Genomic DNA, 12,605 nt, shown 5'->3' with positions numbered 1-12,605 from the left:
TGCCGCTGCCGGTCTGCGGCCGCCCCCGCCCCTCCCGCGGCGGCTCCACCCGCCGCCGCCCCCCAGCGAGCACGGGCGGGGGGCGCGGAGCCGGCCCCGCCGCTGCCCCCGGGCCCGGATCCCCTCCGGGCCCGGCCCCGCAGGAGCCCCCCCGGGCCGTGCTGGGCCCCCCCCCCTCCCGCAGCTGCAGAGTGGGCCCGGCCCGTATCCCTGCCAGCAGCGGCGGGGCCGGGTGACCGGGATATGGGGGAGGGCTCAGCAGGCAGGTCCCTCCCTCCCCGGGGGGCCCAGGGCACCCCCCATCCCGAGGGGCGATGCAGGGCTCTCCCGCACCGCGGGTGTCATGCACTGGGCTCCCAGCAAGGGAGGGTCACACACAAAGGGGCTCCCAAGCACAGAGGGTGACAAAGGGGTCTCTCTAAGCTGAGGGGTAACACAGGGTATTCTCCACCCCAGGCGATCAGGAAGGGGTTCCCCCTGCTCTGCGGGTGACAGAGAGGTCCCCCCACTCCGGGGGGCGATGCAGGCAGTAACCCTCCACCCCAGGGCAAGACGCAAGCGACCCGCACCCTGGAGGGTGACACAAAGAACCTCCGATCCGGATGGGGTCACACGGGGGGCCCCCATCCCATAGGGGTACCTCCCCTGCTGCCCAGCCTCATCTGGTTTGGTCCTCCCCCAGCACCGCACCACAGAGCAGAGCCCCAGCAGCCACTTTCCACCCCTAGTTTATTGGGGAGCACCAGGGGGGCACCCCAGGAGCGGGTGTGCCCTCCCCAGGCCCTGCCGCACGCTCAGTACCCGTCCTTGGTCTGCCTGCGGATGAGCTCGGCATAGAGCCCGCCTCGTCGCAACAGCTCCTCATGGGTGCCTGCCTGTGGGGACAGTGGAGATGGTGTCACCCATGGGGCTGTGCAACCCCTGCCCCACACGCCCAACCCCACCTCCCCCCCGGCACCCCTCACCTCAGCCACCCGTCCCTGCGCCAGCACCACAATGAGGTCAGCCCCACGGATGGTGCTGAGGCGGTGGGCGATGAGCAGCACGGTACGGCCCGAGGCGGCACGGTCCAGCGCCTCCTGCACCACCTTCTCCGACTGGGCATCCAGCGCGCTTGTGGCCTCATCCAGGATGAGCACAGCAGGGTCCTTCAGCAGGGCCCGGGCAATGGCAACGCGCTGCTTCTGACCCCCCGAGAGTGCCACGCCGCGCTCGCCTGATGGCACAACCGAGGATGCCCTCAGTGACATGGGTTAGTGATGGACTTGGCAGCACTGGAGTAACGGCTGGACCTGATGATCTTAAATGTCTTTTCTGATGCAGCTGATTCTATGATGGAGCCATGCTAGCTGGGCCATGACCCACCGCAAGGATGGGAGCAGAAGGGCACAGCCATGCTCCCACACCAAGCCCAGGACCCCCAGGAACGTGCTCAACCACATCCTCCCCATGGGCAGCCCAGCCCAGCCTTGTGCCAGCAGTAACCATCAGCCAATGTCCCTGAGGGGACTTGGGCCACCTTAGCGAGGGTCTCATGCTCTGGGGTTCGTCTGTCCCCCCTCACCCAGCCCAGCACATACCCACAATGGTGTTGTAGCCCTCAGGGAAGCTGCGGATGAAGTCGTCAGCGTTGGCGAGCTGTGCTGCGGCGTACACCTCGGCATCAGAAGCTCCTGGCTTCCCAAAGCGGATGTTCTCCATGATGGTTGTTCCAAAAAGCACCGGCTCCTATGGCAGCATCCGGCCTCTCAGCATGGAGCCCCAGATGGGACCACCTCACACCCCTCCTCTGGGGACAGCGTGGGCCCATCCTATGCGTGGGGGAAGCACCCCACTGCAGCCCAATGCCCCACAGCAGCCCCACACCTGGCTGATGAAGCCGATGACCTGCCCTCGCAGCCAGGACGGGTCCAGGGAGGAGATGTCGTGGCCATCTAGGGTGATGGTGCCCTGTGTGGGCTCGTAGAACCGCTCCAGCAGTGCTGCCACTGTCGACTTCCCTGTGGAGAGGAGCCCCTAGCCCCATGGCACTCCCAGCCATGCATCCCCATGACCCCAGCATCACGGAGAGCTGCTGGGTGGTGGGGGGCATGGTGGCCAGTTCCCACTTCCTGGCACCCACTGGGCAGGAGGGTGCACCCAGGGACCAGTAAGAGGCTGATCTGGCATCTCTGGGGTGCTGGCAGAGCAAGGGGCTTGGCCAGGCCAGTACCTCCTCCAGATGGTCCCACGATGGCCACGGTCTTGCAGGGCGGCAGGGTGAGGGTGAAGTCCTGCAGGACCAGGTAGCCGGGGCGGGTGGGATAGCTGTGGGGAGAGGAGTGGGGCGATGTGGGAGCATGGTGACAGCCCCCCGCCCACAGAGGGGTCCGGAAGGGCACTCACCTGAAGGAGACATGGTGGAAGCAGATGTGGCCGAGCAGGGAGTGGCTGGGGATGGACTTCCCGCCCCGCAGCGCCACGCTGGGCTCCAGTGTCAGCAGCTCGAAGACGCGGGCACCGGCGCTCAGCCCTCGCACCACCTGCGGGGACGGCGGTGGGAGCCCTCCCAGCCCTGGCTCCACAGCCGCGGGGGGCAGCGGGACCCCCACCGCCACCTACCTGCCCCAGCAGGATGGAGATGTTGGCCATGGACCTGCGGAGCGCAAGAGGAGAGGCCGAGCTCAGGGCTGAGTCATGGGTATGCCGGGTGCCAGGGGTGCTGGCATGCCCGACCCTTCCCTGACCTTTGCACCGTCTGCGAGGCCACCAGGAAGGACATGAGGTCGCCCGGTGAGAGCTCGCCCCCAGCCATCAAGGAGCCACCCACGAAGATGGTTCCTAGGATGATGCCTGTAGGATGCAGGGCAAAGATGGGACCTGAAGGGGTTCCTGCCCCATGGCACCGCCACGTCGCATCCTACGGCAAACACTCACCGTTGAGTGCCAGGTTGGAGAGCCCTTGGAAGGCGGCGATGCCCAGCCCCAGCCGCTCGTTCAGCCAGCCAGCACGGTCCACCTCAGCGCAGTACAGCCTGGGGACAGGGATGAGGCTGAACCCCCCTGTACCCACACTGCCCTCACAAGGCAGGAGCCCCTGCCACCCCCTTACCCTGCCTGCCGGTCCTCCATGGCAAAGGCGCGCACGGTCCGGACATTTCCCAGTGCCTCATCTGCCACCCCGGTCGCCTTAGCCACCTGCAGGGAGAGGGATGAAGAGGGTGAGCAGGGGAGGACACCCCCTGCTCCAGCCTCGGTGGGGTGGGTAAGTGCAGGGTTACCTGCTCCTGTGCCCGGCGGGAGAGGCTGCGGAGGAAGGCACCAATGAGGGCCCCGGCGCCCACCAGGACGGGCAGTGTCACAAGCAGGAGGCCGGTGAGCTTGGGTGAGAGCAGGTAGAGCGAGACGAAGCAGCCGGCTGTCTGCGTGCTGCTGCGCAGGCCCTGGGGACAGGAACGGGCAGGGATGGGTGCTGGGGCCAGGGGGACCTGGGGGCAAGGTTGTTTGCGGGTTGGTGCCACCGGATGCCGGCTTCACCTGCGAGATGGCCAGCTTGAAGGAGGACTTGAACTCCTGGATGTCGGCCGTCAGCCGGTTCACCAGCTGCCCCGTCCGGTTGGCGTCAAAGAACGCGACGTCCTGCCTGACGGATGGGGGGCAGTGGGCTGGGGTGGTGGATGGATGTCCCCCCGTGCACCCCAGCCCCTGCCGCCCTGTGGAGTGTCTTACTGGAGCAGGGACGTGAAGAGCGCCTTGCGCATGCTGCCAGCCACCTGCTCCCCGACCCGTGCCAGCAGCGCGATGTACCCGAAAGTCAGCAGCCCCTGAGGAGGAGAGGGGCTTGGAGGAGCATGGAGAGAGAGGGGATGTCTCCATGATCCCCTGCCCAGCTCAGGGTGCTAGCACCCACCTGCAGGCAGTAGACAGCAAGCAGGCGCAGGGCCGGGAGCCGGACCTCCTGCAGGTAACCGGAGATGTGGCCGCGGGCGCAGCGGGCCACCACGTTCACCAGCTGCCCCAGCAGCACCGGGATGCGGACGTTGAGCAGGGCTGCACCCAGAGCCAGCTGTGGAGGCAGGGGGTGTCATACCACGGCATGGCAATGGCAGATGTCACACCACGGCACGGGGATGGCAGGCATCATAGCATCACAGAATGGTTTGTGTTGGCAAGGACCGTAGATCAGCCAGTTCCAAGCCACCTCACACTAGACCATACTGCCCATGGCTCTGTTCAACCTGGCCTTGAACACCATCGGTGATGGAGCATTCACAGCTGCTTTGGGCAGCCCATTCCAATGCCTCACCACCCTCACAGTAAAGAACTTCTTCCTTACATCTAACCTGAACTTCCCCTGTTTAAGTTTGAACCCATTACCCCTTGTCCTGTCACTACGGTCCCTTACGAAGCGTCCGTCTCCTGTATACTGTGTCATGCTGTGGCACAGTAACAGCAGGTGTCACACCACAGTATGGGGACAGCAGGCACCATGCCATGGCACAGGGACAGTGGGGACAAGAGAAATCACAGCCACCCACCTGCCCCTGCTTACCACCACTGCTGCAGAGAGGGCCAGGAGCTGGGGACGCAGGAAGGTCCAGAACACCGGCCAGTCGAACGTGGGCTCCGGCCGGGGCTGTGCAGGCTCAGGGACAGCGGGGACAGCGGGGACAGTGGCCTCCTGGCAGCGTGCGGCTGTGCCCAGCAAGCCAAGCACCACACAGCCTGCAGCAGGGCCGACCAGGAGCAGGCAGCGTGGGGCTGGCGGCATGGTGCTGGAGGGCAGGCGAGGTGGGCTGACCAGCCCCGGGCCGCCCCCTCCATACCTGAAACTGGGGAGAGGGGTGAGCACAGGGTGCCCGAATCAGGGGCCAGCCCCGGGGGCAGGGGGGGGCCTGGACAAGGGCCGTGTCCTCCCACGGCACAGCCAGCCCCCCAGTGCCTTCCTGGGCTGTCCCAGGGCAGGGGACACCCTCATTCCCCGCCGGTGCTCCCGGTGTCCCCACTCCCGGGCTCCCCCCAGATAACCACCAGCACTCACACCCATCCAACTCTCCCCCTGGTCCCCCCACACCAGCGTCCAGGATCCCCCCACCCCGTCCCGACCCCAGCCCTGCAGCCCCCGGGAGCCCCGATCTTCCCGCACCCCGATACCCCGCACCCCCAGGGTCCCTTCTGGGGGGGCGATGGGCACCCCGGGCTTCCTATCAGGGGGCGGGGGGGAAGTCCGGGGTGTCCACTGCCCCCCCAAAGGGGACCCAGGGGTCCGTACTGCCCCCGCCCCTCCTCGAGCGGTCCCTGCCCCCGGTCGCTCCCGGCCCGGGGCTCCCGGTACCTGCGCCCCGGGCCGGGGCGGGGCCGCAGCGCTGGGAGGACCGAGCGGAGCCTGGGCCGAGCGCCGACCGCCCGCAGCAGCAGCGGCACCAGCATGGCGGGCAGGGGCGGACCCGGGGCGGGCAGGGGCGGACCCGGGGCGGGCGGTGCCGACAGCGGCGGGCGGAGCCTCAGCCCCGCGGCCCGGGCCCTGCGCCGGCCCCGACTCGCACCGGCCCCTCGGCCCCCCCCGGCCCGCGCACTCTGACCCCCTTTCCCCCCAGTGCCCGCAACCCCGGTCACCCCGAAGCCTCCTCCGGCACCGCGGGACCGCCGGGGCCCTCGTTCTTCCCTGGGCCCCGCTCCTGGAGTCCGGGCCCTGCACCGGGACCCGGAACCCCGCGCCCAGACCCCGAACCGGACCGGGCTCCGAGCCCGCTCCCCGCGGCGGGGGACCCCGCCGAGTGCCCCTTCCGCCCCCCCCGGTGCCGGTGCTGCCATGCGCGGCGGCGGGACGCGGTCCTGGTCCCGGTTCCGGAGCGGGCGAGGGGCTAGGTGAGAGCCCGACAGCGGCATCACCGGGACTGTGCCAGCGCCGAGCGGCTAGGTGAGCTGGGACAGGGGCACGGGGGGGGCAATGGTGGCTAGGGTGTAAAGGGCCGGGGGTCACCCGGGCCGGGGACACGGGGGAGCCGGCCACAGCGTGTCCCCAGAAGGTGGTCATACCCCGGATCCCCTGGTGCGGGTCACCCTGCTCCTTCCTGCTGCCCCCGGGACTCTCCCATGGCCGTGAGTGACCCGGCCGCGGCCACCGGCTGCCGGTGCCCCACTTGGGGCTGTCCGCACAGGGTCACCGGGGTGCCCGTGTCCCCCCCGTGTGGGCCCGTGAGGTGCGGGTGACTCGGTGTGCATGACATCCCCGGGCGGCAGGTCGTGTCCGTGCGGGGTGAGTGTCACGGCGGGGCTGCCATACTGCCCGTGTCCCCGTGAGGGTGTCCGTGTCCCCGCGGGGCCGTGGGGTCCCTGTGTCACACACGGACGGGAGCATGAGGCACGTGTGTCCTCGCAGCGGTCGCCGCGACCCTTGCCACGGCCTGTCTGTCGCCACGGCTGTCTGTGTCCCCCGGGGCCCGGGGGGGACCCTGGGCTGCCCTGCCCCGGCCCGCCGGTCCCCCCATGACCCTCGGTCCGGGGCTGTTTACGCCGCCCGGGCTATTTTCGGTCAGCTCGGCCGCACGGGTATTTTTGGCCGCCCGGTGCGGGGCACGTGGGGCCAGGGCCGTGTCGGCGTCACCGGCCGGGACACCCGATCCCGGGGGACACGGTGGCTCTGTCCCCAACGAGGAGTTGCACAAGGCCGGGGGTCAGCGCTGGGGGACGCCGTGTCCGGTGGCACCGAGGTCTCTCCCGGCCGCGGCCGCGTTCCTCCTGCTGAATCACCGCCCCGGGGCTCCGGGACTCCTTCGTGCCCGCGGCCCCGCCGTGCCGGCCCCGGTGCCGTGAGTCAGGCCCCGGCAGCGCCCGCGGTGGGGAGGAGCCGGACGGCATCACCTGGCCGAGCGCTGGCACCGGGCACGGGAGGGGACTCGGGTGACGGCTGCGGGAGCACCGGCCGGCCGCGGTAAGGGGAGGGCACCGAGGATGGGCGGGGGGGGTCCCATCCTGCCCGGAGGGTCCAGGGGTCCCGTCCTGGCCTGGGGCCAGGGCTGCTGCCCTTCTGCAGGAGGAGTGGGGGTCCCATCCTGCCCCAAGGAGTTGGGGGTCCCAAACTGCCCCAAGGGAACTGGGGTCCTGCCCTACCCTATGGAGCTGAGAGTCCCATCCTGCCCTGAGGGTCCAGGGGTCCCATCCTTCCCTGGGGAGTGCGGGTCCCATCCTGACACACGGGGAGAAAGGTCCTGTCCTGCCCTGAGACTCCAGTGGTCCTGCCCCAAGGTGCCGGGGGTACTGTCCTTCCCTGGGGAGGTGGGGGTCCTGTCCTGCCTAAAGGGATGGGGGTCTTGTCTTGCCCTCCCCAAGGGGCTGAGAGTCCCATCCTGCCCCAAGGGAACTGGGGTCCTGTCCTTCCCTAATGGGCTGGGAGTCCCATCCTTCTCCAAGAGAATTGTCCATGGCAACGTGTTTTCCCAGGGAGCTGGGACTTCTGTCCCAGAGGTTTGGGCTCCCTCTTACCCCAAGGCCCAGGGGTCTTGTCCCTCCCCAGAGGGCTTGTGGTCCTTTCCTCCCTGGACTCGACGGTCCCTAGGGCATTAGGAGGCCACCGGGGCTCGGGAGCTGGCCACAAGCTTGATCCTGCATCCCGGCTGCTGCCCTGGCTCTGGACTGCTCACTGCCCCATGGCACCGGCCCCAGGGTGGGCTCTGAGGGGAGAGGGTCCGTGGGGATGGGGGTCCACGGGGAGGGGACTCCATGAGGATGGAGGTCTGTGGGGAGGGATCTCCATGGGGATGAAGATCTGTGGAGAGGGGTCTCCATGGTGATGGGGGTCTGTGGGGAGGGCTTTCCGTGAGGATGGGGGTCCAATGCACCCGGATGGGGGGGTATGGCAGCATGACCTGAGGGTGCATGTGGGGTAACGGGGGGGTCTCTGCGAGGCTGCGCAGGGGCTGTCCCTGGGCAGCTCTGTCGCAGTGCCAGGGGGGCACGTTCTGGCACTGGCAGTGCCCCAGCCGGTGGGACGGGCCAGGTGGCGTTGCCGTGCCCGGGGCCGTGTCCGTGACCTCGGTGCGGGAGGCCAGCTCAGGCCACCCGAATTCGCGGCACGTGGGTGGCTCAGCGTGACCTCGCCGGCATTTCCGGCTGCCGACCGCGGGGCAGACAGCTCACCCCGGCTCGCCCTGCGCCCCACGGCCCATGGGGCTCCCTGCAGGCGGGTGGGGGGGCCAGGGCCGCGGCAGCGGGTGCCGATGGGTGTCCCTGGCAGGCGTCACGGCGGGCGATGGCGGAGCAGGGGGAGTACCACCGCCTGGAGGACTTGGAGGAGGACTCACCGCCGGGCGAGGAGGAGCTGCTGGTGCACGTCACCGAGGGGCTGCAAGGTAGCGGAGGGCCGGGCGCTGCCCCACAGCCCTCTGGGTGGTCACAGCGTGGGGAGTGTGGGTCCCCGGCTGTGGTGCCCCCAGGGTGCCGTGGCGCTGGCTCAGCCCCCGCTGTTTTTCTCTCGCTGGCAGACTCCTGGCACCACATCAAGAACCTGGATAATTTCTTCACCAAGATATCCTTGCAGGGCCCCTGCCTGGCTGCAGCCCAGCCCTTCCCGCACCGGCACCGTGGTGGTGGGGGGGGGTACCCCAGTGTTGGGAAGGGGTGCAGAGGGGTGGTCCGGCAACCTAGGTACATGCTCCTTAACGCAGCCCCAACATCTACCACTTCCACCAGAAGAATGGCTTCGCCTGCATGATGCTGTCCGATGTCTTTGAGCTGGTGTAAGTGCCGGTGGGACCCCCACCCGCTGTGCCGTACGGTGCCGTACGGTGCCGTGCTGTGGGGCGAGGGGCTGCGCTGACCCCCCCGCCACCCCCAGGCAGTTCCTGTTCGTGGTCACCTTCTCCACCTTCCTGCTGTGCTGTGTGGAGTACGATGTTCTCTTCGCCAACCGGCCTCTCAACCACACTGGTGGCACAGCCCCCGACCGCAGCAAGGTGACGCTGCCCGACGCCATCCTGCCTGCCCCACAGTGTGCCCAGAGGTGAGGAGTGGGGCTGGTGCGGCCACACAGAGCTCCCAGCACTGCCAGATCCCTGCCTGACACATGCCCCCTGCCAGGATCAGGGCCAGTGGCTGGATCATCTTCCTGCTGGTGATGGCGGCGGCGTTCTGGCTGTACCGGCTGGTGAAGGTGCTGTGCAGCCTCCTGAGGTACTGGGAGATCCGCACCTTCTACATCAAAGCCCTCAACATCCCCTCGGTGAGCTGTGGGGACGGTGGGTCTGTGCCATGCCGAGCCGTGCTGGTGCCAATCAGTGTGTCCTTGGTGCAGGAGGGGCTGTGCAACTACAGCTGGCAGGAGGTGCAGGCACGGCTGATCTCGCTGCAGCGCCAGCAGCAGATGTGCGTGCACAAGCGGGAGCTGACGGAGCTGGACATCTACCACCGCATCCTGCGCTTCAAGAACTACACGGTGGCCATGGTCAACAAGTCGCTGCTGCCCGTCCGCTTCCACCTGCCGCTGCTGGGCCCCATCGTCTTCCTCACCCAGGGCCTCAAGTACAACCTGGAGCTGCTCCTCTTCTGGGGCCCCGGCTCCCTCTTCCAGAACAAGTGGAGCCTGCGGCCACAGTGCAAGCGTGCGGGCGCACGCCGGGAGCTGGCCCAGCGCCTGGCGCGCACCATGGTGCTGGTGGGGCTGGCCAACCTGCTGCTCTGCCCCTGCGTGCTGGTCTGGCAGCTCCTCTACGCCTTCTTCAGCTACGCCGAGGTCATCAAGCGGGAGCCGAGCAGCCTGGGCGCCCGCCGCTGGTCCCTCTACGGCCGACACTACCTGCGGCACTTCAACGAGCTCAACCACGAGCTGCAGGCGCGGCTGAGCCGCGGGTACAAGCCGGCCACCAAGTACATGAACTCCTTCACCAGCCCGCTGCTCACCGTGCTGGCCAAGAACGTCGGCTTCTTCGCCGGCTCCATCCTGGCTGTGCTCATCGTCCTGACCGTCTACGATGAGGACGTGCTCACGGTGCAGCACATCCTCACTGCCATTACGCTGCTGGGGCTCGTGGTCACGGTGGCCAGGTGAGTGCGCTGGGCTGTGCCGCGCGGTGGCAGCGGGCACAGGGGGCTGTGAGGTGGTTGAGCGGGAGGTGGGACGCCTGCCCCTGCCCACAGGTCCTTCATCCCCGACGAGCACACAGTGTGGTGTCCGGAGCAGCTCCTGCAGCGTGTCCTGGCCCATATCCACTACATGCCTGACCACTGGCAGGGCAATGCCAGCCGGTCGGAAACGCGCAGCGAGATGGCACAGCTCTTCCAGTACAAGGCGGTGAGCGCGGGCACGGCTGGGTGGTGGGACCGCCGCTTGACCCTTCTTGACACCCTTGTTGCCTGCAGGTCTTCATCCTGGAGGAGCTGCTGAGCCCCATCCTCACCCCGCTCATCCTCATCTTTGCCCTGCCCTCCCGCGCCCTGGACATCGTCGACTTCTTCCGCAACTTCACGGTGGAGGTGGTTGGGGTTGGTGACATCTGCTCCTTCGCCCAGCTTGACATCCGCAATCACGGCAATCCCCAGGTGGGGTGTCCTGGGCTTGGGGTCTGCCAGGGTGTGGTGTGCTGGGGGATTGGGGGTCCCGGCCATAGTGACCCCGCTCACCCCCTGCCCCACAGTGGCTGTCGGCTGGGCAGACAGAGGCCTCCGTGTACCAGCAAGCGGAGAACGGGAAGACGGAGCTGTCGCTCATGCACTTCGCCATCACCAACCCGCGCTGGCAGCCGCCACCGCAGAGCGAGCTGTTCCTCAGCCAGCTGAAGGAGAAGGTGCAGCAGGACGCAGCTGCCGCGCCGCCTGCCCAGCGCATCCTGGCCGAGGGGCCGCTGGGCACATCCCTGCTCTCCGAGGACTCGGCAGCAGCAGTGAGTGGGACAGGCACACGGGGTTGCAGAGGGATCCGGGGGTCTCTAGCGGGCGCTACCCTGATGCCTGTCTCCCCCGCAGCCGGATGGTTTGCTGGCCAGTGTCCTGGCCCGGCCCATCTTCTCTGCCAGCGGGCTGGTGTCCTGGGACCGGCGCTTCACCCAGCCCTGCAGCACCGCCAGCGCCGCCGCCAGCGTCCTGGCATCCCTGGCATCCTCCCTGCCTGGGCCGGCGCGTGGCCCCACCACCGACAGCCCTGGCTGCCACAGTGACCGCCGGCTCCCTGAGGAGAGGTGCTGGTGATGGGGGGCTTGGGGGGCTCTGCACCCCCTGGGTGGTGCTGGGGGGTGATGGAGGGCGTTTGGGATGGGGTGTCATGGCAGGGCCTCACATGCTCTCTGGCTCTGCCTGCAGCCTGTTCCTGAGCGAGTCGCGGCTGCGCAGCCTGAGCCGCTCAGCGCTGATCACCGAAGTGGCCTCGGCCGAGATGAGCCTCCATGCCATCTACCTGCATGAGGTGCAGCCCCCAGCAGCTGCCCGCATCCCTGCTTTCATCCCTGCCCGCATCCCTGCCCTCATCCCTGCCCGCATTGTTGGGTGCGGCTGCACCCGTACGGGTGCTCTGCCCTTGCCTCCTGCCCACCACCCCCATGGGTCTTGCCTGGTCCTGGTATTAGTCCCCAGTCCCTTGGCCCCAGTCCCGTGGCCCCATAGGGAAGCAGTTTCCCATGATGGGGGGCTCTGACCACCTGTATGGGGGATTTGACTGCCTCCGTGGGGGTTCTGACCACCATGACAGAGGGCTCTGCTGTGATGGGGGGATCTGACCACCATGATTTGGCCTCTGACCACCTCTCCCACCCTTCCAGCTTCACCAGCAGCAGCAGCAGGGCCCTGGGCCCCAGGCTGTAGGGGTGTGGATGGCCACCGGGGCACCCAAGCCGCCCTCCATGACCGCAGGTGAGCACCTCACTGAGGGTCCCAGGGGACTGGGGATGTGTGCTGACCCCTGTCCCCCTGGGCCTGAGCCCCAAGATGGGGCAGCTGTAGGGGTCCTGAGGGCTGGGACCCCAGGCAGGGGTGGCTCTGACCCCTCTTTGCCCCAGGCTCCGCTGCCAGAGCCTCACAGGCTCAACACCGGGAGATGCCGCTGGGTGGCTGGGCTGAGGAAGAGGAGGAAGAAGAGGAGGAGGAAGAGCAGACAACAACCTAGCTGGCCTCAGCTTCGGTGGGTGAGGGCATGGCACAGCCAGGGAGGGTCGATGACCACCCCTGTGTGCCAGCATCCCCGGTGCTGTGGTCACTGCTGGTGGCCCATTTCCTCTGCAGGGTCCTGGGCGTGCTGAGAGCTCTCGGTGCTGCCGGGCACGGTGCCGGGAGAGCTGCCGGGAGGTGCTGGCTGGCAGCAGAGAACTCACTGCTGCCCACCCTGCTGCCTGGGGGCCGGCAAGCAGGGGGTCCGGCCAGCCCTGCCCAGGCACAGAGCCTTGCTGGTGGCCCTGCCATGGCACAGGGGCCAGGGGTGCTGCCGGGGCAACCAGCTCCTGAGGTGCTATGTTTATGGGGGGTCACAGGGGGCCTGGGCTGCCCCTTACCGGGGTTGGTGCCATCCCTGGTCCTGCTGCCTGCCCAGGCTGCTGCTCCCCACAGTGTCCTGCTCTGGCCACTGGACACACCGACCTGCCATGGGAAATAAAGGTTTACAGAGGGGATGTGCCAGTGGTGACTGTGCCAGGAGCCAGCGGGAG

At 68.2% G+C, this 12,605-nt stretch overlaps 2 protein-coding genes across 7 annotated transcripts; one reads left to right on the top strand and one right to left on the bottom strand.

Moving 5' to 3' along the window:
* Window positions 1-712: 712 nt before the first annotated feature.
* On the bottom strand, window positions 713-5,425 carry ABCB8 (ATP binding cassette subfamily B member 8). Its single transcript, XM_065667110.1, has 16 exons — window positions 5,315-5,425; window positions 4,532-4,811; window positions 3,890-4,045; window positions 3,709-3,803; window positions 3,517-3,622; window positions 3,261-3,422; window positions 3,092-3,177; window positions 2,917-3,014; window positions 2,727-2,832; window positions 2,602-2,635; window positions 2,386-2,522; window positions 2,213-2,307; window positions 1,867-2,000; window positions 1,581-1,728; window positions 966-1,216; window positions 713-875 (listed from the first exon to the last, which is right to left on the bottom strand). The coding sequence occupies exons 1-16, from the start codon at window positions 5,407-5,409 to the stop codon at window positions 795-797; spliced, it is 2,064 nt and encodes a 687-aa protein (XP_065523182.1). The 5' UTR covers window positions 5,410-5,425; the 3' UTR covers window positions 713-794.
* A 55-nt stretch (window positions 5,426-5,480) lies between these two features.
* On the top strand, window positions 5,481-12,569 carry ATG9B (autophagy related 9B). 6 transcript variants are annotated; one of them, XM_065667105.1, is made up of 15 exons: window positions 5,481-5,899; window positions 8,216-8,330; window positions 8,463-8,508; window positions 8,655-8,717; window positions 8,816-8,980; window positions 9,058-9,199; window positions 9,272-10,020; window positions 10,114-10,267; window positions 10,336-10,515; window positions 10,611-10,856; window positions 10,939-11,150; window positions 11,272-11,374; window positions 11,727-11,817; window positions 11,964-12,085; window positions 12,187-12,569. In XM_065667105.1, the coding sequence occupies exons 2-14, from the start codon at window positions 8,231-8,233 to the stop codon at window positions 12,068-12,070; spliced, it is 2,358 nt and encodes a 785-aa protein (XP_065523177.1). In that variant the 5' UTR covers window positions 5,481-5,899; window positions 8,216-8,230; the 3' UTR covers window positions 12,071-12,085; window positions 12,187-12,569. The 6 variants fall into 6 exon arrangements, with proteins under 6 accessions (XP_065523177.1, XP_065523181.1, XP_065523176.1 ...); XM_065667109.1 differs by having other exon boundaries at window positions 10,114-10,264; window positions 11,964-12,569; XM_065667104.1 differs by having other exon boundaries at window positions 11,964-12,569.
* The last annotated feature ends 36 nt before the right edge of the window (window positions 12,570-12,605 follow it).

This window comes from Lathamus discolor, chromosome 2 (assembly GCF_037157495.1).
Source record: "Lathamus discolor isolate bLatDis1 chromosome 2, bLatDis1.hap1, whole genome shotgun sequence".
NCBI classification, from domain to species: Eukaryota; Metazoa; Chordata; class Aves; order Psittaciformes; family Psittacidae; genus Lathamus; species Lathamus discolor.
The sequence above is the reverse complement of the archived record's forward strand: the minus strand, read 5'-3'. Positions and strand labels throughout refer to the sequence as shown.